Source organism: Rhynchophorus ferrugineus, unplaced genomic scaffold (assembly GCF_030347505.1).
Source record: "Rhynchophorus ferrugineus isolate W39M unplaced genomic scaffold, kcgeb_rfMv2 rfM9, whole genome shotgun sequence".
Lineage (NCBI taxonomy): Eukaryota > Metazoa > Arthropoda > Insecta > Coleoptera > Curculionidae > Rhynchophorus > Rhynchophorus ferrugineus.
Window position 1 is genome coordinate 26,333,748 of NW_027472588.1, and position 26,729 is coordinate 26,360,476.

The 26,729-nt window shown below is 31.1% G+C and overlaps 1 protein-coding gene across 1 annotated transcript in view; it reads left to right on the forward strand.

Annotated features, from left to right (window-relative positions):
• Window positions 1–26,729, forward strand: part of Col4a1 (Collagen type IV alpha 1) — a 61,736-nt gene that overhangs the window by 10,720 nt on the left and 24,287 nt on the right. Inside the window, exons 2-3 of the mRNA XM_076413548.1 lie at window positions 12,437–12,476; window positions 26,532–26,695. Coding sequence (XP_076269663.1) covers window positions 12,437–12,476; window positions 26,532–26,695 — 204 coding nt within the window. The remainder of the gene's footprint in view (window positions 1–12,436; window positions 12,477–26,531; window positions 26,696–26,729) is intronic.

Genomic DNA, 26,729 nt, shown 5'->3' on the forward strand with positions numbered 1-26,729 from the left:
TTTAAAGGCAGATTTTTGATATTAATATAGTTACACACACACTCTGAGTATTCTGAAACAAGTTACAATTTTTTTTAGTTCTCTAAATGCTGTTTCAATTCTTCATAACTTTACCCTGTTAGACAGCATTATAGTGCCTATGATCAATAATGTTAAATACCTTTAATGTTATATAAGATTTTTTAGCGATGGTGAAAAAGTTTTATTATTTGAAATTCCCATATGCATGCCATTATGCATGGAATGTAACCTGGTTCATAGATCCGTCGAAGCTTCTCAAGGTAACACACATACGAGTGGTTTAATTTTCAGTAACTATGTCCGCTTAAATTGGGCTGATGATTTTATGGACATCGGTCCATTGCATGCATAGATATGCGACCTCAAACAATTTTACACGGTACATTTCACATTGGCATTATCGCCTATATCCACATCGTTCAAATTGGACCGAAAGAAGATAATCATAATTCTGCAGCGCTCATGCTCATTCTGTAGCGTCATTGATAACTTCACTAATATCGTCTTCAAATAACTACAGACACCGCTGTACGAATTGTTATTAAGCAAACACTTTTTATTGATATGTTGCCATCATCGTCTATAGCGCCTTAAACGGGTGTTTTTTTAATGTTGATAGCGCATTTTTATAATAAAATTCTATTATTTGTCCGCTCTACTCATATATTTAATTTGTCATGATGATTCGACATCAGTTAAGATAGACGTTATAAGAGCGACATGTTAATATAGATATTACCACCAAATTCAACCAATCAGAATTTTAAATAATTTATATTATTTGAATACAGTTTTGGAATATTAAATTTTATTTTAACTTTAGATTCAGAATTGTAAAATCAATATCGTAAAAAACCTACTAAAAAGATCCATTGACACTAACCGGATCTAAATGTATTTTTATAATTTAGGATGATTTCAGCTAGTGTACACAAAGGTAAAGCTGCGTAAGTCTCGAGTTCACCAGATGTTTACAAAACAGCACATTTTTGGACGTGTTACTAATCCCCATATCACATTTTACTTTTAACTTATTCTCTCGGTTATATATAGTTACAGCTTATTTCCTCTCTCAGTGCAGAACAAGATTAATTTAGCCAAGTTTATCTATCAATTGTTTTTTATTCATAATATTTATTTTGTGCATTTGACTGATATGTTAATAAGATGTTACTCATATTAAAAAAGACTTAAAATTGTAAAGTATTCGTAGTATGGTTTAATTCAATATTTCAAGTTTTTTTATATGTTAACTCCATGTAGAAAGTTTAACGACAATTGTTTGACGGCAATGTGTTTTTATGAGTATTTTGTATTTTTACTGACATCAACTACATGCAAATTCGATGTCATCAATTAGCGGTATTTGTTATAATCAAGTAGCATTATTACATAGGATATTTAATAATTCCTAATATTCTCCAATATTGTCGACGAATGTGTTCATCCTAATACGTCCACAAGGGTTCACTCCATAAGAGAATTGAGAAAAATTGGTATAATATGTATTAATCAAAATATTTTCCATCATTTTTTAATAAAAATTTTCTTCTACATTTCTGTCGATTTCAACGTTGCTTTGGAAGCGAACCAATTATTTATTTTCGCACTTCTTTAGTGTTTAGAAACTATAATAACAACTTCATTAATTTTTAGCACCTGGCTATACTTTACACTTGGCTGATCCCTCTATATGCACAGCAAGACTTCCGTCCAGCTTCCGTGACGATGTGAGTGGTTTTCTTGGAAAATCCACGACTTTTGAATTTGGGGTTGTCGTAGTATATCCACTATTTGGTAATCATAATATGCCACCGAAAACTCTTCCATTTTTCCAGGCAATCAATGAAACCATGATGTTGAAACGGTTTAAAAAGATATTTTCAGTTTGCGATAGCAATGTTTCGTTCAATTGATTGATCTTATCGATCTTACATAAGTTACTAGAAGGAGTTGATTAAAACTAAGCTCTCCGAAAGATCATTAAGAGTTTGAGCTGGGCTCATCCAATAAATCTTACAATTCCTTGCAGTAGAACTATTTTGATTAACCAGGCCGTTTTTAGCGTCTCTACATATTGCATAACTCAGTAAAATTGTCTGTAGAGGAATATCAAAATTAGATTAGGTTAGTGTTTATATTAATATTTCTCACTCTCACTAATAGATATCGCTGATTAAAATACATCAAGTACTTAATAATTTGTAATCAACTCTTTAATTTTATCTAGTATTATAACCTTGCAAAAAATCGGTTTAATTAATTACGAAAAGACACTATTAAGGTATTACCAATTAAGTTGATTTATTTTTGCATTACCATTTAGACATTTATTAGTTTAAAATTGTTGATTAAATAATTATATTTCTTATGAGTTCTCTAATATCAGTTATTTTTGTAATTCATATTTAAATGTAGCACTCTAAAATTGTAAAAAATTGCATGGATGAAATCCAGTATTCATGACAAGAAAATAATGCTGTGCATCTGATTGAATCAGTTTAAGACAAGACTGAAGACGTAGCCAATGATACAATGTACCAATTTATCTGAAGAAAACCTCAAAATTCAAAAAATACTTTTGGTGACATAAAGGCAGTAACTAATTTTCTTATAATTATTTTAAAACAATATAAATGTACCAAGATAACTTTTATAATACGTGAAAAATTATCTTGTATTATTATATAAATTAAGTTCAAATAATCGGCTTTAATATAGCTGCGTATGTATAACTCCCTACCAATACGTTAACTTTTTCGTCGTTAATATCAAAAGAATGCTATTTCTTCATTAGTAAATCGTCATTAAAACCCCTATCAGTCGAAATCAGATAACCTGTCCTAGTGAAAACCGTCCTAGATCGACTTCATCGCCACTAGATAAATATCAGGTTGTTTCTGTATAGGTTTTTTTTCGGCTTTTCTCGAATATACCACCGTAATCCTATCAACGTCAATCCACCTCGACGGTCTATACACTGTAAAACAAGACGCTTTTCAATATCAATCACGGCGGACGTGCTCGATAGGGTCGATAGAGCCATCCGACCCTGATGTTAATCGAAAAGTTTCGACTTTTATGGTATGCCGATTAAATTTGAATTTGATTTTGTTTGTTAGTAAATAGTAAGAGGACAGTTAACTCGTGAGTAAATCGCTTAATGCAACAGCGTGAACCCGATAAAAATAATAGTTGGAAGTATGCTGGTATTGATTGTACAACAAAAAGTATACGATATAAGAAACTATAGAGAGACAAACGAGATCATATATATGATCGGTTCGTTCTGCTCATGCGCATTTTGATAATCTAAGGTTATGTTTATTATGTAATAATTATATGATTATGTTTTTATTTACTTATTAATTTTTTATATATGGTTGTGAAAAGTTCTTAAAATTTAGAAAATGATAACAGAACATTAGATTTTTATTGGTAATAGTAGAAATAAAATAATTAGTGCACCCCTGAAGTCTCTGTTAGTAAACTGTATATTACTAGTGCCAAATTCACTGAAAAATTTAAATATAATATATTAAAACTAAAATATAAATAAATATTATAAGATATATTCTATATGTGACACTATCTATCGCTATACTATTAGTTTCAGTGAAGTTCTAAATTAGTGAAGAAAAATGGCATATTACTAAATTTAAGCAATATAATACGAATCCAGTGATAGGTTTGATTTTATTTTGAGTTAGGTTTAAGTTCAAGTTCATTAATTGTCATAAAATATTAATAACTGTAATTACAATAATACCAAATTGTATTTTTTAAAAGAAATGGTTTAAATAACAATGAAAACAATACTATATTTACTCTTCAACAAAATATGATCCTTTAAACAATAAAAACATGTGATATATATTTGATATATTTTTTAATTGAAGTGCGCATGTGCGAAATTAGCCAATAACCACATCTTTGTTTTCCTATGATCTGATGAATATGAATTTTATATGGAACTAAATGCTAACATGCTTTTTAATGAAGCAATTATTGTTATTCTAGGTTAACAAAATAGTGGTGAAACCAAATAGTGATAAATCATGAGTGACTGTAGTTGGATTGAACTAAAATTAAGATTTATTCCAGAAAACATAAAAAATTTCATAAAATAGTTTTGGTTTCTTGATAGAGCTGATGCTTTACATACAGTAATAGTGTGTTTGTAATAAAATACAACAACATATCGATCACTCAATGCTCTTTGCAGAAAGTTATATTAAAACTATGAATTCAATACCACACACCTGAATCAAAAAGATAATCGATGAGTAAATACTAGCCAGTCAAATAGACTGCTAGTTTGCTTCATCTGTCTTTTGGGATATTTTAATCATAGACTAACTTGAGAACGCTAAAAGCACCATCAGCGAATATTATTTGTCATTATTGGATCAACTGAATCTAAGATTAAGAAAACAGCACTACACACACAAGAAACAAATTGGTGTTTCAGCGAAATTATGCACCTGGCCATAGTCTGAGGAAACAATGGTTAAATTAGATGAATTACGCATCGAAATACCTCCTCTCCGACCCTACCCTCCAGATCTGACCACCAGCGATTACTTTTTTTTTAACTTTATTGCAAACCCCAAGCAGATGATTCATGGAAAAAATTAATGCGAAAAAAAATACAATGAGGTTGGATGCGAAAGCTCCACAGAAATTTATTTTACGTATTAATTATGAATTTCAAATTGTACAAGTGGTGTGCGATCCTAAATAAATGCAGATAAACCAATTAAAAAACCCAGGCTTGTGGTGAATCTATATTTTTGCCAAATATATAACAGAATATTATATTAATATAATAACAAATAAACCGATGTATTTCCAGTCTGAGGGATTTTTTGTCGTTAGAGTAATAAATTTATGTTTCATTTTTATATTAAAATAACGATAGGTAATATTTCTTGTCCTATTTTGTCTTCCAACATTCGATACACTGACGTCATTCGCTCTAATTGGTGTTAAACTTGTCATGACGAATTGCTGAATTTTCTGGTTATCTTTTAGGAATCTAATCCAATTTCAATAGATAAATACAATATTGTAATTGTTGATTATTCCCATCATCTCATCTAAAAGTATAATTTTTTAAATTTTGTTTTATAATAAGCTATATGGGAGACTAATTAAATTATTATTTAAATCACATTTAACAAAACATCGTAACGCCACAAAGTAAAACACAGTTGTTGGCAGTCATGCAATTCAAATTATTAATAAAATAAGGTCTTAAGCCGTCAACTAAATTAAGTGACATCTCATTTAGTTAATAAAAAACGTTACAAAACATACCCGTATTATAATAATTAAACATACAGTATAAAGCTGTAATTATACTCTTAAAAAGCTATTACTGACTTTTATGGTACTGGTACTGAATCACGAATGAGTTCTAATAGATGGCGTAACTAATAGTTATGAACTTTTTAATGGATTGAATTCAGTTTATTTAAATATTCTTTCAAATTATATATCACATAGTCTGTAATAATGAAAATTCGTATTTAACATCAATTTCTAAATTGAAATATTTTAATTTTCAACGCTAGACAAAGTCGATTCTCCTTTTATTAGCTCTGTGATGTCATTAAAAATTGCAAAAACGTAATTTATATATGTGGGTAAACTTGTTGCCTACTGAATATTTTTAAATGATTATTTCCTAAATTCAGTTTCCATTAGTAATTATTTCGAAATACCAAGGTAAAACGATTTTTATTTTCTGTCATTATATTCTGATGTTATTAAGTTGTCTTGCCTCTATATTTGTGATTTCGCTCATGTCCTCATTCTAATATTTAGTTGCAATCTTGAGATCAGAGTAGACGTCTTTTTAATAAAGACACTTTAACAATGGTCGAAAGCATCTTGTTTTGGAAAACTTGTTGTTTGGTGATAACTATTTTATTTATCCATGTATTAACATAGCGAACAAGATATGACTTCAAATATTGTAACATGGAAAGTTCAACTTTATTTATAATTTCATTCAATTCCTAGATGGATATCCAAATATTTCGTTATATTACTTTTCGGACGTTTTTGGCATTAATTGTATTTGTTTCTTTAAATTGATTCTTAGTTTGTACGATTCTACTATGTTTGTTTTATCTCATCACTATTTTGATAATCAATTTATAGCTAGCGCTTAGACAGAGTGCCCTTCTCAACTAATACGCTGCTCTTTGGTCTCTCCACATTCGTTCATCTTTCATTCAACATTTCCAAATAATTGCAATATGGACTTACGCAAATAAAGGACTTATGGATTTTTCGCGGAAGGAATTATTTCATTTCAAATACAATATTAGAGAGAGCCTTAATGATGCCTTAATCATCGCATTCATCAAATCGCATCAAACATTTTACGCTTACAGATGTCGGATTGTAATAGTGTCCAAATCTCGGAGCTATGATTCAGCTGGCATATTACTTTAGCAGCAGATTCCACATTTTCTTTCCCTGTACAATTAATACAGTTATTAATACTTTAGTCTTTTCTTCATTAATTCTCGAGCCATATGGCGCTGAAAAGCAAGCCACATTGCGAAAAATGCTTGAAACCTTAACATGTACATATATCAGTGAAAATAGGGGTATCATCAACGAATATATCATGGCTGAGAATCCTTTTTATAAAAGTATTGTAAGGATTAACACCAAATCCTGGTATCAGCACTGGATCACGATGGATTCTCTAGATCACCTGGATTCAGATCATAGAGAACATTCTGAACACTTTATCACTTTAAAGATATTTCATCAAAAAGTTGTTCTGAAAATAAGAATTTTTATTAATTGCATATGGTAGCCCAGATCTTTCTCATATAGCATAAAGTTAAACAGTTAAGTTAAATCATTAAAGACAAACTTTTTTTACCTGTGTTGATATTTTCGTCAGTAATCAAGTTTATTGTTAAGATGGTACTATTAGTTTCCTGCTCATACTCTATTTTCAATAATGTCATAATATAGGGCATTACTGAAATTGAAAGAAGAAAACTTATTATCATTAAATTTAGCCAGATATTTTAAAATCTGTACTATTATACTGCGTACTATTAATTATCCTATAGTTGAAATATCATAAATTTATAATAGCTGCCCTTTCAATGTTAGTACTACTAAGATAAGGTGCGGATTTTTTATTTAATTTTTTAATTGCTATCTACATTTAACAATTAAGTCTTTTCAGTTATTATTATTGAAATGAGAACAAATATTATGTATTGATACACCTATTATTAGGCTTTCCTGTTTTATTGCCCTTCCCTGGTGATTTAAATTATATATTCTGCTTACATGTTTTGATAACTGTAAATTAATTATTATCATTATATTTATTATCATTATTCATAAGTTCTACTATATAAATTTTTAGTAAAGTCGTTTGAAGAAAAGAAATACTACCCTTCAACTGATGGCTGATCTGCAATTTGCGTAAATTTTTGTCGTGGAACTATTATCAATTGATGAAGTCGTATTTTTTTCAAAAGAAAATATATAGTGGTACATAAAGGGCTTTCTCAATTTTCTCAACGTTCAAACCTATTTCCGCTGAGTTCCACAGGGAGTGTCATGAGACCACCTCTATATCTGGTATACATTCTTCATATCTCAACAACAAGACACACATCTTGGCACATTTGCCGATGACACAGTTATCATGGCAAAATATGTATCTCTACTTAGAGCTATGTAAACACTACAAGTGTCAGTCAACAAGATCTACAAATTGACTAGTTACTGAAGAATACAGCCCAATAGCTTCAAAATTGTCTATGTCAATTTTACATTGCAGGAACCTAGTTGCTTACATCGCAACATCGCTTGGGTAACGTCCAATTCTTCAAGTAGAATCATTGAAATAGAGCAGTCGCCTCAGTCATATTTTAAGGTAGTTTATATGGTTCGGTGAATGGAGGTAAAACGAAATGAAACAGTGGTTGTTTACATGGTGTGGCCGTTATTTATTGAAGTTATATAAAAAAGTGGAAAATACAAATAGATAAAAAAAGAGGGCTGGCAATAGTGTTACCTGAAGACGAGACTTGGGCAGTCGATGATGGCATGTCTAAACTGAACGATAGTCGGGCACTGACTGAATGAAGGTACCTTTCAATAATATGTCAGATAAATGTCTCGGGGTTGCCAGATATTCGTTATCGTGTACTAGTTGGCGCTGCTGGCACCCCTCCCGTGTTCAACATCTAGGATTATATTTTTGGGTACTTTGTAGACCGTTATACCACGATGTAAAATTCGATATGCCTTAAGGTCGATAAAATATATTATATTGGATCGTATGCTGGTTAGTAGGAAAATATTTCTAACATAATCTAATAACAAAAAAATTGATTTATCAATCCTTAGAAAAGCCTATTTCGACGCATGTAGAGCAAGTATGGCAAGTATGGTTACCAACAAAGAATTGCATGATAATGTCAAAATCATGAAAGCAATACATAGCATACTAACGTGGAAGTGATACTCTCAAAAGTAATGTCTACTAGACAATGTGAAAAATTTAATTTTAATTTTGGAAATAAACACTCTTGAATTTTCTTTCACTTCACAAGATTGATCCAAAAACAAATCAAAAGCAATCATAAATTAATATAATAATAAGTTTGTACCCGGAGTATCTTATCAAAGGAATATATTAAACGAGAAACGGCATTGTTGTTTATAACTATGGTCTTCTTGGAAGAAATAATAATATTTAATAAACTGTTATACATCCTATAAATGTATTCGCGAACAAAAAAAAATTAAAAGTACAGTACTTTAAATTTCCGCGGAAATATTTTGCTGACAATATATGCAATTTGCAGTGAAAAGCTTAAATTATAAAATATTCTAGTCTGTTGGAATTAACGCATATCTAAGCCATAAATCTTTGCTGTTGGCCGCCTATGAGAACTTTTTTTTATTTAACCTTAATAAATTTATTTTCCGTTAAGCAATTCAGACGAGCAATCAGTAATTAGGTGAAGATAAATGTTAAGACTCATAAATGTTATCTATAATATAATATCCGTCTTGCCTATAAAACGGTAGAAGATACCTAAGCTTATAGTCTTCGGTTTTAATATATTGGCACTGTGAATATTTCAGGGAAATGAAATTCTTGAGAGCTGTGCAAAATTAAAATTCAATTATATTCAATATGGTCGATATTAGTTAACTAAACATTGACCACAAAATTGTTTTGAGCTGGTTAAATGCGAAAAAAGTTAGCGAAATATAGACACGTTCTAAAAGCCAAGCATTTTTGTGAGCATTTTGTGTTATAGACACTCATGATATATTGTGGACAAAGCATGGTGAGGCCTTGATGGAGTCCGAAAAACACGATGAGAATGTGTGTGGTATGACTGCAAAAAATCGTCCATCAATTGCTGGTTACATTTTATCAGATAACATGCACACATAGAGATATAGATTACGCGAGATAATTGAAAGAAAACGGCCAAATTTAATGATAAAAAATATTTTTAATAAAAAAATTGAACCGACTTTAAAAAATAAATAAGGAACTCACTAAAAGGTAAAAAATAATCAAATTTAGATTTTTAACACAAAAAAAATGTTTTAAAATAAAATATGTACATAATAATCGTTGTAATAACTATATAAAAATAAACAAGAACCTTATTTCATCTATCTACTACACGTATTTTATATTCTACTATATACACACAATTTAGCTGAATACCTACCTAACCCTATTTATCTTCTTACAATATTATTTTAACTACTACCAACTGATCACTTTGAAGTCGGTAGGAGCAACAAATTAAATGTGTTTTGTTATTTATTATCTTTGTATTGATTGGGCTCGGTGCCGACTTCAAACTTCCGACCTCCGCGTATGAGCTGAACGCTCTAACTGTTACATCGTAGAACCGGTTGCCTACGATACTTTTACGGCGTTCCATATGATCTGGTTAGTGCTTAAAAAGCAAACAATGGCTTAAACTATCTACGATTTTCCTCAGCTCAGAGCTCAGCAATAATATTATACACAAATATCTGATTATTTTAGATAGAAAAATATGGGAAAACCTTATACGCGCCTTTGAAATCTGAGGGTTTGGCTCGATTTACCCGTTCCCCTTCCCCCCAACATATTCTGACTTGGTTTCAATGACGACCTCGGAAGTGCACTTTCTCGAATAATCCAGTTTTAGAAATCGGTAGATAATCGGCGAACAAATATTGAAATATATATATACAGTTGAACATAGAACCTCCTCCGTTTTCGAAGTCTGTTAAAAATGGCGACGTGTCATGTCGACGTCCGACCTCAAGCTTCTTTAGTGCTTCGGAATGACGACCTCGGAAGTGCACTTTCTCGAATAATCCAGTTTTAAAAATCGGTAGATAATCGGCGAACAAATATTAAAATATATATATACAGTTGAACATAGAACCTCCTCCGTTTTCGAAGTCTGTTAAAAATGGCGACGTGTCATGTCGACGTCCGACCTCAAGCTTCTTTAGTGCTTCGGAATGACGACCTCGGAAGTGCATTTTCTCGAATAATCCAGTTTTAAAAATCGGTAGATAATCGGCGAACAAATATTAAAATATATATATACAGTTGAACATAGAACCTCCTCCGTTTTCGAAGTCTGTTAAAAATGGCGACGTGTCATGTCGACGTCCGACCTCAAGCTTCTTTAGTGCTTCGTTAAACATTCAGTTGGTTGTGACGTTTTGATGAATTATGTAATATAAAGATTATTTTAACCAAATTTTAACATTCGGTACGACCAGAGGGTGCTAGAAATTGGGAATATTTATAGAAGGAAATTAAAAATAAAAAAATATTTTGATTGCATTTTGATTTAAATTCTATTCAATTTTGAATATTTCATTAAATCAAACAATACTATGAAAATTAATCAATTTTATAACACAATTAGTTTTTCGCCATTTTGTTGTTATACTGCCTTGTAGCTATCAACCTGAAGTTTAAGGCAGAGATTTGTATGTTTCAAAAAAATCTGTGGAAGAACACCTGTTATAATCTTTAGCCTTAAAATCTCTTAATTTGCTTGCTTTGAAAAAAATATTACAAATTATTTTACTAAATTATAATATGGACTGAACTGACCTGCCAATTTCAATATTGAACTTATACGGGCCATATATTCTTTTTCCAAATAAACGATCTACTAACACATGTTCAATTATGTACATTGAGCAAAGTGAAATAATTTTTTTTACACAATAAATCAGCTATATGAAATAAAAATATGAGTACGAATTACTTACAGAAAGGAACTAGGAATAAAAGGAATTACGAATAACAAATTATTTGAGGAATGCTCTTGCATATTTGCATATATCCATCCAATTTGAGGTACAAGGAACACATTTCCAATAAATATGCAGTAGTTAAAAAAAAGGCCCCTTCAAATCTACCTTTGTTTGCTTTTTTCGAAAATAATTCACTCTATTTGAATCTTCACATTCTAGAACACAATAGTTTTATTTTGTTTTTACTTTGTAAAAAATTATTTTTACCATAAACACTATACAATTGTCGTAATAGCCGGCTTGGTTGGTGCAGTGGTAAAAGCAATAGGACGGTCCGCCTACTCTTGCGATAGTCGTGGAATCCTGCTGGGGCATGGTCATATATTTATGTTTGTTCGATTGTTCATTATTTGTGATTGTGAGGTAAGAATGCAAAATCCGAGAAGGAAAATGATCCTAGTCACGCCAGGCTGGTTAAGACCTGATGTATTCTGGGATAATTAATAAGTTGACCACTCACCAGTCGGTAGACGTAATGCCGAGCATGGTTCGGAGCCAACGTTAAAGTGTAGGTCCAGTCCAGATAAACCCTCGTTGGTAAAACGGAGACTTTAAAATATTTAAAACCGAATTGGCGTAATAAAAACAAAATTCCTCAATAATATACACAAAAATAGAGAAGAAAAACTAATGTAATCAAAGATGTCCTACAAAATTTTAGACCTAGGCCTAAAACTAAAAACAATAAATGTGTCAATTGTTCTTGCTTTTATACCTCCGAATTTCTGGAACATAGTTTATTACTATTGTTCCTGTTTGACTTGACTTTCTCTTCTATGATAGTCAATAGCATACACATGTTTAATTTTGACTAGATATTAACCCGTTAAACGAGTTGAATTTCACTAAAAATGCCACGAATCTTTCCAAGGTGTAATGTTATATGAATTACAGTTTACATTACATTGCAGTTTTAACCGAAAATTTTATATAAATAAATAAAACTTAAGGAAAAAAAATTAATTTAGGCGGCTTCACCATAACATCAAGAAATGTCATTGTTCTTAAATGGAATAGTGTTAATATATAACAAATATTTTAACATATTTTTTGTTTTTAGGTTCATGGTACTGTGTATAGGAGTATCGAGTATATCCGGAGTAAGTATAAATAGTTGAGTTTTAGATATTTATGAGAGACGCAGAATGTATTTAAATAAAATTAGCACGTATAATAAGAAATAAATCAATAATACGCAGGCATACACATTGGTTCTGTAATATTTGCCATGATAAATACAGAGCATATATTGAACATTGGGTTAAACGACTTATATATTACTGAACAAATATTTCGCGAAGCTTCCAAACGGAACGTTTTTTATCGACAAAAAGCGTCTTCAGTCTCTGGGGTGACATCATCTTTCTACGAACCAAGCTCTTTTTATTTTCAGCGTGCCACATTTACACAAGGTTGCCAACCGTTAAACTAAAAAGAGGCTCAGTGTAATGAATTAACTCAAATTAACTATTTTTCTACAATGTTCTCATTGTTTTTAAGAAAACTATTATTAATTATATTAGAGCTATGTTATGTTTATAATTATATATTGTAAGTTCAAGGTTACATTAACAGTTAACGGTTTTAATAATTTTTTGATAATTAATGCTAAAAACAAAAGTTACATTATAACACAATATTTAATTTCATTTTATTGTCATAACACAGCCTTTTAACACCATAGTCACTTTTGGGGATGTTTTGGCCGGTTCAATAATTGGGGGATAAGAGTCTGATTCTGGAGAATCCCCGCATGCGCGCAAGGATTTGAATTTGCAATGTTGCCAGTTGTTGAAAATTATACGTATATTTGAAGAATATAATATAAATAGAATAATTTATCTTGAATTCACAAGTTATCTAATATTTCTGCTGGGAAACAAGTTAAAGTGTTTTGGTATATTTTCCGTCCCACATAATATAAAAATGTAGTCATTTTATGATAATTTAACTAAATTTACAATTTATATATTATGTCTAAGTTATTTAATATTTTATAAACATAATTAGTTTTAAAAGGAGAAAATAAAACAACATGTAAGGTAACATAAATAATTTATTTACCAATATATGAAAACGCAAGCATCCGTTTATCTTAAAATAATTATTCAGTAATATATGTTCCACGGCTCTAAAAAATACCTTCATTGTGACCTCAACGAATTTCTTCGATATGTAAAAACCGCATGGAAATCCCTCTCTCAACTTATTCAATAAAGGCAAGGAATGCCGTTCAAATTGATATGCATTAAGCCTGTGTAGAATATACAGAAATATATAGAAATATGGGTTATATTCTTTTAACATTTCATATTGTCCTTCATTTATCATGATTAATATAACATCTTCTTTATTTTATCCTTTGATAAAATCTTCTGAATTCCTGATCTATTACGCTCAAATTTAGAAGTAACAATATTTTTACCAAAATGGAAGCCCCAATCTTAAAAATATTCAAGAGGGTTAAACTTCAATGTTTCTTGTTCAATTTTAACGCTGTGATGAACGAGCTATGATTTTGATGATATCTACTCACATAAAGGACATCAAGTCATATTTAGCTGTATTTTTACTTTCGCAGTGTCAAGTATGCCTAAAATATAATGAATTTGGTATAGAATTAAATCCAATTTGCAGAATTAAAATAATAATTAAATGGATACGCACCTGGATGGAATGTCTTCATATGTCTGTACATTTTTGACAATATTCACAAATCAATGATTTATCCATTGTTGCCTACCATGTATAATCAAAATAAGAACAGTGCAAGAACAAACAAACTATAAACAACAGCTTTCCTAACCTTACAAAAAATTATCCTACGAGTGCCAGGGTTAAATCCAATATCGCTGTTGTAGTACGATGGATGTTGGATACGATACAAATTTTGGATTCTACCTCTTGATTGCTTGTAAATAGCACCGTCGCAAAATCACTGAATACCGATTGAGATCCTCCAGAAAGAGGTTAAAACATAAATTAGATACTTACAGCTTTAGACTCACAATATGTTTTACTATCAGGATGCATTATAATCAATTTTTGTATTCATTAATGATATAGTAAAATTGTTGTTATGACACAGAAAATATGCTCAAAGCAAAATGATGATTTCGTTCTATTTTATCATGCTCAAAACGGCTTTTAAAACACTATAACACTTAAAACCTTACCTCGGATTGAACCGTGCAAAACCTTTCCCCAATTTTCGAAGTTACCATTTTATTTATGACCATAGTTAGTCGACAGATTTCGTCTTGGCATGGCTATTAGGTTTATTAATAAATTTATTAATTTATTAAGATAAATAACTTCATTAATATTATTTGAACCAGTGGCTTCCAAACTAGAGCCACGTTTATTGACTAAAACTAAACGACGTTTCTTTAGGATGTTCTGTTCTGTTCAAATGCTAGAAGGTCTCATAATCATCGTTCATCATTATTCATTCTCATAATGATCAAATGGTTCTTATACACCTCAAAAGTAACTCGAGGTTTTCTCTCAAAATACCATTGTGGAATGGCCGGCCTTTCTTGTACTTTTTGGATGTTGTTGCCAGCATCCTTGCAGTGTTCAGCCAAAACTGATTGGCTGATGTTTTAACATTTGTGACCGTTTATTCACATGATTAAATTTGACTTAATTATACTTACAACAGTTCGAAATGTTTTCTTCTTTTCATGACACAGATACATTTTATATGTTCAGGTAGGCTCATTTTGTTTTACTTACGTTACGTAAACTGTATCTCTTCACTGACTATGATGTATCATACTGCGTAGACAATACTAACTTACTTGTTTGGTTCTGATAAATTACTCTATACAAGTTCAGACTGGTTTCAAAAAATGGATGCTGGCACAGTGACAACCTATGTATAAACAATTAAAATTATCGTCCAAGCAAATATGACACTATTTTGAATATAAGGTTGGCACCCAGTAACATGCGCTGGACTATCGTAAGGGATCATTTGATAATTAATTACCACTGGTTTCTGATATTATTTAATTGAAATTTTGGTGAGCAGATTTCTTTAAATTAGGTGAGTAATTTCTTGGTCAAATTGAAAACATTCTTGATATCTGCCTGTAGTTTATTAGTTACTATTTAATTGCTATTGCAGTAAATGTAATGGTTGTTACTTCATCACCTTTTGAAATATCACTGGTTACAGCCAATATAATAACAATACCATGAAAATCCGCAGAAGCTGTATCTTAAATAGAACAGACGATCAAAGTTATATGGTTTTAAAATCTACCTCATTTATCTAAGTGATTTATTTCTAACTAGCATTCAAGGCCCTATACTTTACCGAAATCTTGAGCTATGTTTAGAAATATAGCTGAAAAAATATGTCAATTAGTTTTCTTTTATATGATATACATCATCAATATTTCAAATGTTCTCGAATAGTTTGAATATGATTGGCGTTCTACTGTATGGGTAGATGTTACAATTACATAAAAACTTTAGGTGACAATGTGAATTGGAGGACAAAGAATGCAAGATTGAGAACGTCTAAAAGCGGCAATGCTTCACCAAACACAATAATAAGTTGAATCATAACATCACAATGATGAGATTTTCATTATTATTATAAATTAAATGAGTTTTTCCGAAAAAAAAACTAACAATTCTCAACCGTTACATCTACTATTTGGTCATTAGCAAATAATTTCTTCCCACCAAACGAAAAAAAAAATGATTCGTGTGTTCTGGTGAGTGACCAACGCATAAATAACTTAAGAATACATCTGGTTTTATTCAGCCTGCTTACTGTCGTTAGTGACATAGATATTTCTTGTTAGATTTAATACTTTTGTTTTTTCCATTTGATTTAGTGTAACATTCTTGTTTTGCATTGATGATATCATTAACTCCTTTTATCAGCTTTGTTCTGTTTCCACTTGAATGGCTACTTTGAAAACTTTGAGGACTTCTATGGTGTGTTTTTCAAGAGCAGGTGTTATTGTTGAGTCATTAGATGTGAGAAAAATCAACAATAATTGTCTAGCACGTTTTTACTTTATAATGACAGATAAGATAACTATAGTGTTTTTATAAGACTTCTTTACTCGCCAACATTCTTATTATTTTCAATTTTTCTAATATCTGAACCGTTTCAACATAGTTATAGAGGTTTTCAGAATAAGAACCTATATCCACACCCAAACATACATCTCAGTTTCCATTTTACTTTCACCATCTATTTTAATCTATCTTGAATACAGGCTTTAATATATATTTACATAATAATTTATTTCTGACAGGCAGCTACGGAATTTGTAATTGATTTTCAACCTTTCATTTCAGTTTGTTTCTAATCAAGAATCATCTAAAATATATAGTTAGAATTTAATAAAACTCCTGTTGTACTTGTTAAGTTGCTGTTATAAAACGTTTTGCAAAGCTTATGGCTTTCTAGCATGCCGATGCTTTAGCGAAAAGTTGTTTTACAATAGATTTAGTAATGAATTTATCTATAATTATTGCCTACATCCACCTCTTTGGTGGTAACTAATGAATTATATTTGCAGTTACTAGTATATTGTTTCTTGTTTTGTATTTTCATAAAAAACATTTATTCCTTTTTCGTCGTTTTAATGGACGACACTTGACTGTGGCAGAATTCCTCCAACAACGCAGCTGCAATACCTCATGAAGGACATGCGAAATTACCAAAGTCATTGATATTAAAAAAGTTTTTCCAGTTACGTCAGGAGAATCTAAGAAAAAAATGTCACCAGTTTCATTGTTCACTACCTTCATGAGCATATCGTAGGCATATTTTTGTTGCTGAATTTAAAGGGGAACGTTTCTTTGAACGATTTCTCCCAATTCTTTGATCAAGTGCATTGTGTGTTGGGCGGTGTCATTCCTAATTGTGTTACTCCTTTTTTGTTAGCATCAAGTGTATGTCTTCAATTAAAATTAGTTCGTCACTGTGAATTTTTTCGATCGGCAATATTTATTCTTGGGCTAGAAAACAAAACTAACAATATTGTGCAATAAAAAGCATTACAAGGAACACCATGTTTTTGAAATATTTTTAAAATAATTTATTTCAGTTCTAATTAATATTTATAGATCAAACAGGACAACGTCTTTGGGTCAGCTGTTTTGTAATATATTTGGTTACCTGTTCTGTGTTTATATGTTCTAGTTAGTTTATTCTTACTCTTTTTTTTCTACAAAAAATATTGAAATATTATATATATTAATAAAATCCCAAAAAATTGTTAATTTTTTATATATTTTTAAAGTCTTCTTTTTACCTACGAGGGTTTTTCTGGACTGGATCTACAAGTTTAACGTGGGCTCCGAACCACGGTCCTAGGCATTAAGCCTTCCGACTGGCGAGTGACCAACTTAAAAATCATCACATAAAACATCCGATCTTACCTAGCCTGGTTACTAGCGTGACTGGGATCATTTTCCTTGTCAGATTTTACACTGTTGCCTAGAACAATCGCAAATATTAAACAATTATCGCAACAGTAGGTGTGGACCGTCATGTGACCTTTACAACTGACCCAATCAAGACGGCTGTTATTAATTATATTATTATATTATATATTATATATAGTTTTATTTCGATAAATTCGATCAAATTTCGAAGGGTTAAAATCGTCAAGATATCTCTTGGTTTGATTCGGTGTCAATGACCCAGTACCAGATTCTTTTATACACCGAGGAGCATCAATCGAATTTTTCCTTAACACGCCGCCTCTTTGTGTATGTTTTGTGTAAACAATAGTAAACAGGCTTCTTCTAATCGGCCATTGTATTGGTGCTGGCGCGGAGATATCGCAAAGTCATCTCGCTTCATTACAACGCACAGTTGAGCCGGTATTCTCTTCCGAAACTGATAAATCGAGGCTGAGAACAAGTGGTCGTGCGGAAGTTTTTGTTGACTCTCGATTCATAGACATGTGTCCGGTCGTCCGTCTAGCGATGCAGTCGGTACCATCAAAGCCGACCCCAATTCCTCGAATAGGTAAACGATTCGGATCTGTAAAAACAAAACCTATTAGTGAGTGGCGGGCGAGAAGATTAGTGTCATAAATTAATTTTCTCGGTAGGGATGAAATGTTGCATATAAGGATGTCGCCAGTCAATAAATCATCTTAGAATAATACAGCTAATTGGTGTTTAATACGAATGAAACCATCTGACACATTTTATTACTTAAAATATATTTAAAATAGCCGTTGCTGCTACTGCGTCCTCTTTAGGACTTTTATTATTATTTTTTAATTAATTACATCTTATATTAGATATGCTTAGACAATCTTAATTTTAAATTTATTTATTACTACTGTTCTGTTTTACCTGCATTAATACACAAATAAGGCGAGTACGGGATTAATACATTAGTATATATTTCCAAAATTAAAATAAAACTAATCTACTTAAGCTAAAGTTAATAATACACTTATACAATAAACAGTTACGTAGCGATAAGCGTTGGTAATTAATCGTAGAACTTTGTTTTGAGTGCGTTGGATTACTAGTCAGTTTGATGTTTTAGTACGACCCCATATTGCACCCCATAGGTCCAAATTGGCTTTACGATTGGCTTGATTTTAGGTTTAGTTGAGAGTATCTTCCGACTAACCAGTACAGATACTTGAGTTTGTGTGTAATCTGTTCTGCTTTTTGTCTAACATGATGTTTTCAATTTATCCTACCATCGAGATGTATTACGAGGTATTTAGCTAATTCTGCTTGAGGAATCGGGAATGCGTCACTTTGCCATGATAACTGGGTCGTCAGAAAATGTTCCAAGTACTGTTTCTTTTGTTGTTAGAATATCAGCAGTATAGAGCAGATATAGGAGTGGTCCCAAGACACTACCCTGTGGAACTACAGCAGAATTAGGTTTCAGTGTTGAGAATGCCCCTTCATGCGAGACTCTACACTTTTTTTTTAAAAGATATAATTCCAGCAGTCGATAATAATTCCACGCTGGCAATTTGCTCATTTTGAGGACTTTTAATTAAATTTTTACTAGAATTAAATCTTTTTTCGGCAAAATAGCGTTTTATTTCTCAATATAATTTCCTTTTTACACAATACGTTTTCTGTAGGGCTAAATTGAAATCCAAGGCGTAAAATAAAAATATCGAAAATAAATAAATCGAGATCGAAATAAATGATATAACAGCTACTTATACACTAAATGGCAAAATAAATAAATTAAATTCTCAGTTTTTGTGCAGAAATAAATTTTATTCCGTGTCAAGTAAATACGTAGAATTTTCATAAAGTAGTTTTTCCAAAATTGTCATCTAGCCTATTCTGGATGTTATTTATCCAAACTGGTTTCCTTTTGCCAAGTTGTCTCTTCCTTTCAGGGTGATTTACAATAAGTAGTATGTGTTGTTTTTTCTTTCTACATATCCTAGATATTTATATTTACTTCCGAAGTTTAGTTTTATCAGGTTTTGGCCGGTATGCATGTCAATCAGGACTTGAGTAGTTTTTTGTTCTTTGTGTAAGTTTTTTGTTTAACATTTTTATTAGCTAAAAATATATCATACCTAGTTTTTCTGGTTTCCCAGTAATTATAACTGTGGTAATATTGCGGCAATACTGTCTTAGTGTCACAGTCTTTGATGAAATCCTTGACGTTGAACAAATTTAGAAACACAGATTGACTGGACATGTCTGTCGTATGAAAGGTGAATGATAGATCGAGATAACGGGAAGAAAATTGAAATGTAGGAGACTAACATTCTCCGAAGCCAAAACGTTTCACCAACTGTAGCGATATTTGATGAAGAATATTCGAAGCACCAACTAACATACGAACACCAACATATTGGGGCACTCTCTTTCATTTCCAGGTTCAGATTCATTTTCAAAATGTTTTCTTAATATCATGAAATCTTCCTTTTACCAACAAGGGCTTATCTAAACTGGACCTACAGTTTAACGTGGGCTCCGAACTACGGTCCAGTGACCAACTTACAGACCTTCTTAGAAGACATCTGGTATTACTCCGCCTGGTTAGTGGCGTGACTAGGATTATTATAGAACTCATTTTCTGTCGCCTATAAAGACATTTGCAATTACAATCATAAAGGACATTCATGCCCCAGCAGTATTCGAACCAGCGTCTATCGCAACAGTAGGAGGAATGAAGGCTGCCCAGATTTATTTGCTATTACGTTAATGTACTTACGTTTACATAAGTACCTTACGTACTGGTCTCTCGAAGTTTAGTTTTCTAATATTTTCGCTTGGAGTATGGCTAACTTTTATTAATTTTTGTTTATTTTTCCATTAAGCACCACTGCAAATTCAAATATTATTTAAATTTTGAAAACCCCGACATAGTTCAAACCAGGAACTAATTACCCGATGTGTTAATTTACATTAAAATACCATGATAAATAAGTCGGAGGACACGACAAGTCTGCACAATAAATTCATTCTGAAACTAATTAAAAAAAAACATTTTCTTCTTACATGAATTTCGAATTATACAGTTTATAACCTGGTAACGGCTTTAATATATAAAGTTGTACGGTACTTTATCAATAATCGTATTTTTTTCAAGTCCATTAAGGCCGCATGGTGCTTGAGAAAAATATTCGCTAAAATCCTCGAGTCCGCTTTTTCGTTGCAATCCGTTCGCTGCAGCGTCGATTTCCAGTCGATAAAAACCGGCTTTTAGAAGGCAGAATCTACAGCCATTCGACGGGGAATTAGTATTTTGTGTCAGTGTTAATCGCTGTTGAGGAATCTACCGAACAACTTAACAAAATAAATTATTGCCGACACCAATTATCTGCAACCTAAAAGAGAATTTTATCATAATCTTAATATTAAAATATATTTTTAGAATTTTTTACAATTCATAACAAAATTGAGCTCTTTTCTTCAAGAAAATTCTTTTTAACGTATTAGTTAATAAAAATTGGAAAGAATATTTGTATTTCTCGCTCGATAGGTGAATAATCTGATGAAATGTGAAAAGTCACAAAAACAATTGTTGTTTACTATTTGCGCATGCTGCTATATCCATTTTATGTCCTCACATTTTATGCCAAAATGACAATCATCGAAAGGATCCACATCTGCAGAGAGTAGCGTAGAGTAATAATTAGATTTATGTGTCAATTTATTCATGACATTAACCTCAAAACAATAAAAGTGACGTTTCGCCAAAATAACAGCGCTATAGGGTCTATGGTTATAGGTTTAAAGTTTTTGAAAACGTCGAATTTTTTTTTGCGTAGAAACGTAAATTTGCTGAACGCAATGCTTTTGTGCTTCATCAGAAAAAGAAGTAGTGAAAAGTCACCGTTTGCTGGTAGAGACTTATCCGAAAATGAGAGAAAACCCAAAGAATATGCGATGTTTCGACAATTCATGATAAACTATACAAACCCAGAAACAAATGGCGAAATAGTCGATTGGGAGCCTAGTCGAAATTTGTGTAATTGGAAAGATGCGTAAACATGAATTAGCCTGCAATAAGAAAGTCGAAGAACGTCTGTGAAATGCTGCTTCAAATGTATGAAAGGAAGTCATTTCTGCATCTAGTAATAATGGGAGATGAAAAATGGATCTATTTCGAAAATTCCAAGCGAAGAAAACTCATAATTATCACTTTGAAATACCAGCCCATCAATAGCAAGGCAAATTTGCTTTGGTCGTAAGGCCATGCTAAGTTTGGTGGGACCAAGTCAATACTAATCGCTACCGACAACAAATGATCAATTTGAACTTTGCATTCATAGAAAAACCTCCACAGTACGCTTAAAGAGATGATAAGGTGATTTTGAAACATACCAGCGGACCATTTTATACAGCTAAAGCAATAAAAATGTATTGAAATGACCTAGATTGGAAGTGAGGATACTACCCTCTATACTCTCCAAACTTGGTTTTATCGGACTACCGCGTCTTTGCATCAATGGGGTAGACGGTTGCAGCATTTCGACCATTTCGAAGGCTCGATCTTATATAATCAATAATGTGATTTCTTTAGCAAGAAAACCATTATGGAATTATCGACATACCTGGAAAGACTACTTAAAAGTAGTCTCAAGACAAATCTTAATATAAACTTCATATCATTCTCAAAAATGTGAAGCACTCTAAATCAAAGAGATATGTTTGCCCGATTTTAAGGCGTGTGAACGAGCATTGTTGTATTAAAAAGTAATTTTATCGTGTCAGTTAAAATATTTTGTTCGTCGTTCCTTCAGCACGCCATTTAAATGCATCGATTGCAACTAGAGAGATCTGGACTTATGTTCACATATCGATAACTATCTCTCAATCCCTTCAAGGTACAATTCTTAAGAAAGCGAATTTATGTTTGGCAGAAGTCTTTTTCTTACGTTGTTCGCTCGGTTGGAGCAAACTTTTGCTGTATTGTACCAAAATACAAATAACATATGTATGTACGTCAAAATAGTGAAACAAATTATAGATGAATAATTGAAGTAATGAAATAAAGCAGTGAACTATTTTAGGATATTTTTTATGATAATAATTATACACATGGCATGTATAATAAAAAATAACTTCTGTATGTGATCTCCTCTAACAATATCTTATTCCAAATCGTACTCTAAAGTCTTACCATTGATTAGATCATATAGTTTAGTCTAAACACTTCACTGCCATCACGAGCATTAGCTGATTACTACTTTGGATGCACATATACTCTTTCTGAATACTTCACGACTACATCTCAATGTACAATGTAAAACTTTGTTTTAGAATCTTTATATGAATTGTACATCATTATGTTATCTAAGGATAATTTCGATTTAGGATTAAGTTGTTTTCATTCAACAAGTATATGCTCTCTCCAAGTTAGACGTTGGTCTAGATGCCACGCACATCTATAGCACCCTCTGCTAGGGGAAGTTGGCAACTATTTCTATTCACTGGTGGGCCTGCCCTTCTACGTAAAATAAAAGATCATGTAATGCAGTGTATATAGCAGGACGTTCGTTTTCATTTCGATATTACCTTTTGTTAATCATTGATTTTGTTAAAGAATTGTAAGATACGGATATATATACTGAAGTAGATATTCCAGCTTTTGATCGTTGCACACTTGTAGTTAATTAAAAATTTTTGACCAAACAAGCATACAAGAATATGGATGAATATGATCGGTTTTAGATAATAATTAATAGATATATTATGCCTATTAAGTTACCATGTTCGTGTACTCTTTGGCTATCTATCTATATATATATATATATATATATATATATATATATATATATATATATATATATATATATATATATATTATATATATATATATATATATATATATATATATATATATTATATATATATATTATATATATATATATATATATATATATATATATATATATATATATATATATATATATAATATTCAGTTTTTATACGTCTTTCATAAAACGATTTGTATTTTCTATGGATACTTTCAACTTTTCGATAGATGAACAGCCGCAATTACCTAGTTATTTGAACCAATTCTCTGTCCCTGAAACTTTATTTTGAGGTTTGTAAACAGTAAGTAGTCCTTACCCTCCTGATCTTGACTATGTAGCTGACGTCAAATCAATTCGATTTCTAATTAGTTCAATTTGGCTAGAGCTTCCACCAACTTGTGGAACTGTGTATTGTTAGGAATATAAAAAAGTTTTTTCACTAAAACCACTTTAAAACCAAACGCCAGATTGTCATTTAATGTTTATACTTATACACGTCATTTGCAGGTTAGGAATATTAGGTTAGTTTTGGGCAGGTTATTCTGATTATTGAGTTTTTAGCATACAATATTTGAAAGAAGTGTGATACCAGAGAAGTTTTTGAGGAACTAAGTGCTTCACCACTTCAAAGCAATTGCAATATGTACGAATGAATTCGTATCCCATAGTGCGGTTATGGCATCTAGACCAAATAATTTTACGTCGATGATTATGTACGTAATTTTTCGGAATTAAATAAACAATCGAAAGCCTGCTGAAAAGAAAACCGACATTTTATAGTTGAACGTTTATTTTTTGATCCACGTTAATATAAACGCAAATCATTTATTTTTGTTAGCTATAGTAAGAATGGAAAACCTGAGAAAACTTGGATTTTAGCCAGGATTTTTTTATGGTTTCGGTGAAATTTTGTAATCGAACCTGGGTTTATAATTTCGAGCATTGACACAAAATTAAAAAAATATTATGAAATAAAACAGTAAGTTTAAACTGACCTTAGTTTTCCTACAAAATGTTATACTATTAATGCGAGTAAGCCATTAGATTGTTCATTTCATGCCAAGAATGTTCACATTCGAATGTGGATGTTACGTAATTGATAGTGGCTACAACAGAAAAAAAGTTTCAATTATACACATTTAATGATGGATATTTGATCAAATTTCCTTGTAATATTTAGGTAAACAAAATTTCTTTCAAATCCATTTTTTTGCAGCAATTACTTTTGTTCCGGATGAAGTAAATATGTAGAATTCTCATAAGCTGTTTTTTCAAAATTAATCCATGTTTTATAGGTTGACAATATCCTACACTTAATACACTACCACAAAATCATCTACATCAAAAAGTAACTCTCTGTGTGGATGCATCGCCACCTAGTGAACCTTATGTGTGTTGACGTCATTCCATATAAGGCAGATATGCTCGTTAACATAACATACATTCATCCAAAAATGTGTCTTGCCGCTAAAGATTATTTTTCGGTCAAAAGCGATGTCCTGTTATAAAGGTCCTGAAAGGTGCAGAAACGATTTTATCTGACTATTAACTTTAAGCTTCAAAATCAGTTGGACTTCGAAGCTTCACAGACAACACTACCTACTATTTTGTAGTATTTGATTTGTTGAAAAAATAACTAATAATAATAATATATATATATATATATATATATATATATATATATATATATATATATATATATATATATGCTTATGATGTCAGCACGTCGCAGTGTTGCCGCGTTAACTTAGAATTTTGGTTTACAATATTTGCGGGTTTGTAACCTTTAATTATCATCACTAATGTTTTAAAGAATTTTGTAGACATTTGATAATAGTATCGACCACTACCAGAGTAAAATGAGAAGGAAAAATATGATACGAATTTAAAAAGAATTTAAATTTTTACAAACTGCATTTGGCGGTATATTTAACGGAAGGACTACATATACTATTAGTACAAAATTCATTAAAAAATAACTTAATATAACATATTGTAGATATTTTTGACAATATCAACAAATTTATCAAGAAGCTCAAATAATTTCAGAAAATATAGAGTTATCTTACACTATTTGGCAGGATATATTAAGTTTGTATGTATCAATGTTTTTGTTATCATTCCTAGTATTTATTAACATGATGTATAGGCGTGTAGATTTGATAAGAATATACAAAAAATGTATAAGAACTGACACTGTTCCAATATTATACATGTTTGAAGTATGCAAATTAAATATACGAAACCAGATAGAAGATAGAAAGTAGGTGTTTATAGATCAAAGGTATTATGAGAAAACCGAATGCAAAGGAATAATATCATATTTAATATCAATTTTATTTTTTTCGTTTCATTTTCAGTAATCAGTTTGGAATATTTCAGTTAATTATTTATATTATTTGAAATTATTTAGGGACGAAAAAACGTATATTAGTAAATTTAAGAATCAAAATAAGTACCCATTGTTACAAGTTTGATTTCATTTTGATTTATGTTTCTCAACTAACAATTCCATTAGTTGCTCTGAAATATGAATAATTGTGATCGCATTGTGGTGAACTGCATTTAAAAGAGAAACAAAATGAAAACAATGATCAACTAAATTTGCTCTTCAATGAAATATACTATTTATTTTAGCCCATATCGTGATCGCGATGAATCATTCAGTCGATAGTCTGGGTCTTTAGATGGTTTCTCGTTGCCTCTATTAATTGTATTTGCTACTTTCAATAATGATCAAAGTCATCGTTGAAAGTAATTAGAAACATTTTTTATGACAAATACTACATATAAAACCATTTATGGTGTGATAATTTCATTAATGAAATATTGTTTAGTTAACCATATTATTATTAGTTACATAATTTAATTTATGTGAGGGTATAACGACTTTTTTATTTCTAGCAATATTTAAATAATCATCGGGCTGCAAATAGGTCGGGTCTATACGGAAGACCCAATGAGAGACGCTATGGCAACCGTCAACGAGTGTCCGGAGGTGCATATAGGAGCGGAGATTACAGACCGTACTACGAGTCCAGTGAAAACCAGGAAGAAGACACGGAATTGTAAGCAAGACTGTTTATTTTACCTGATATAAGG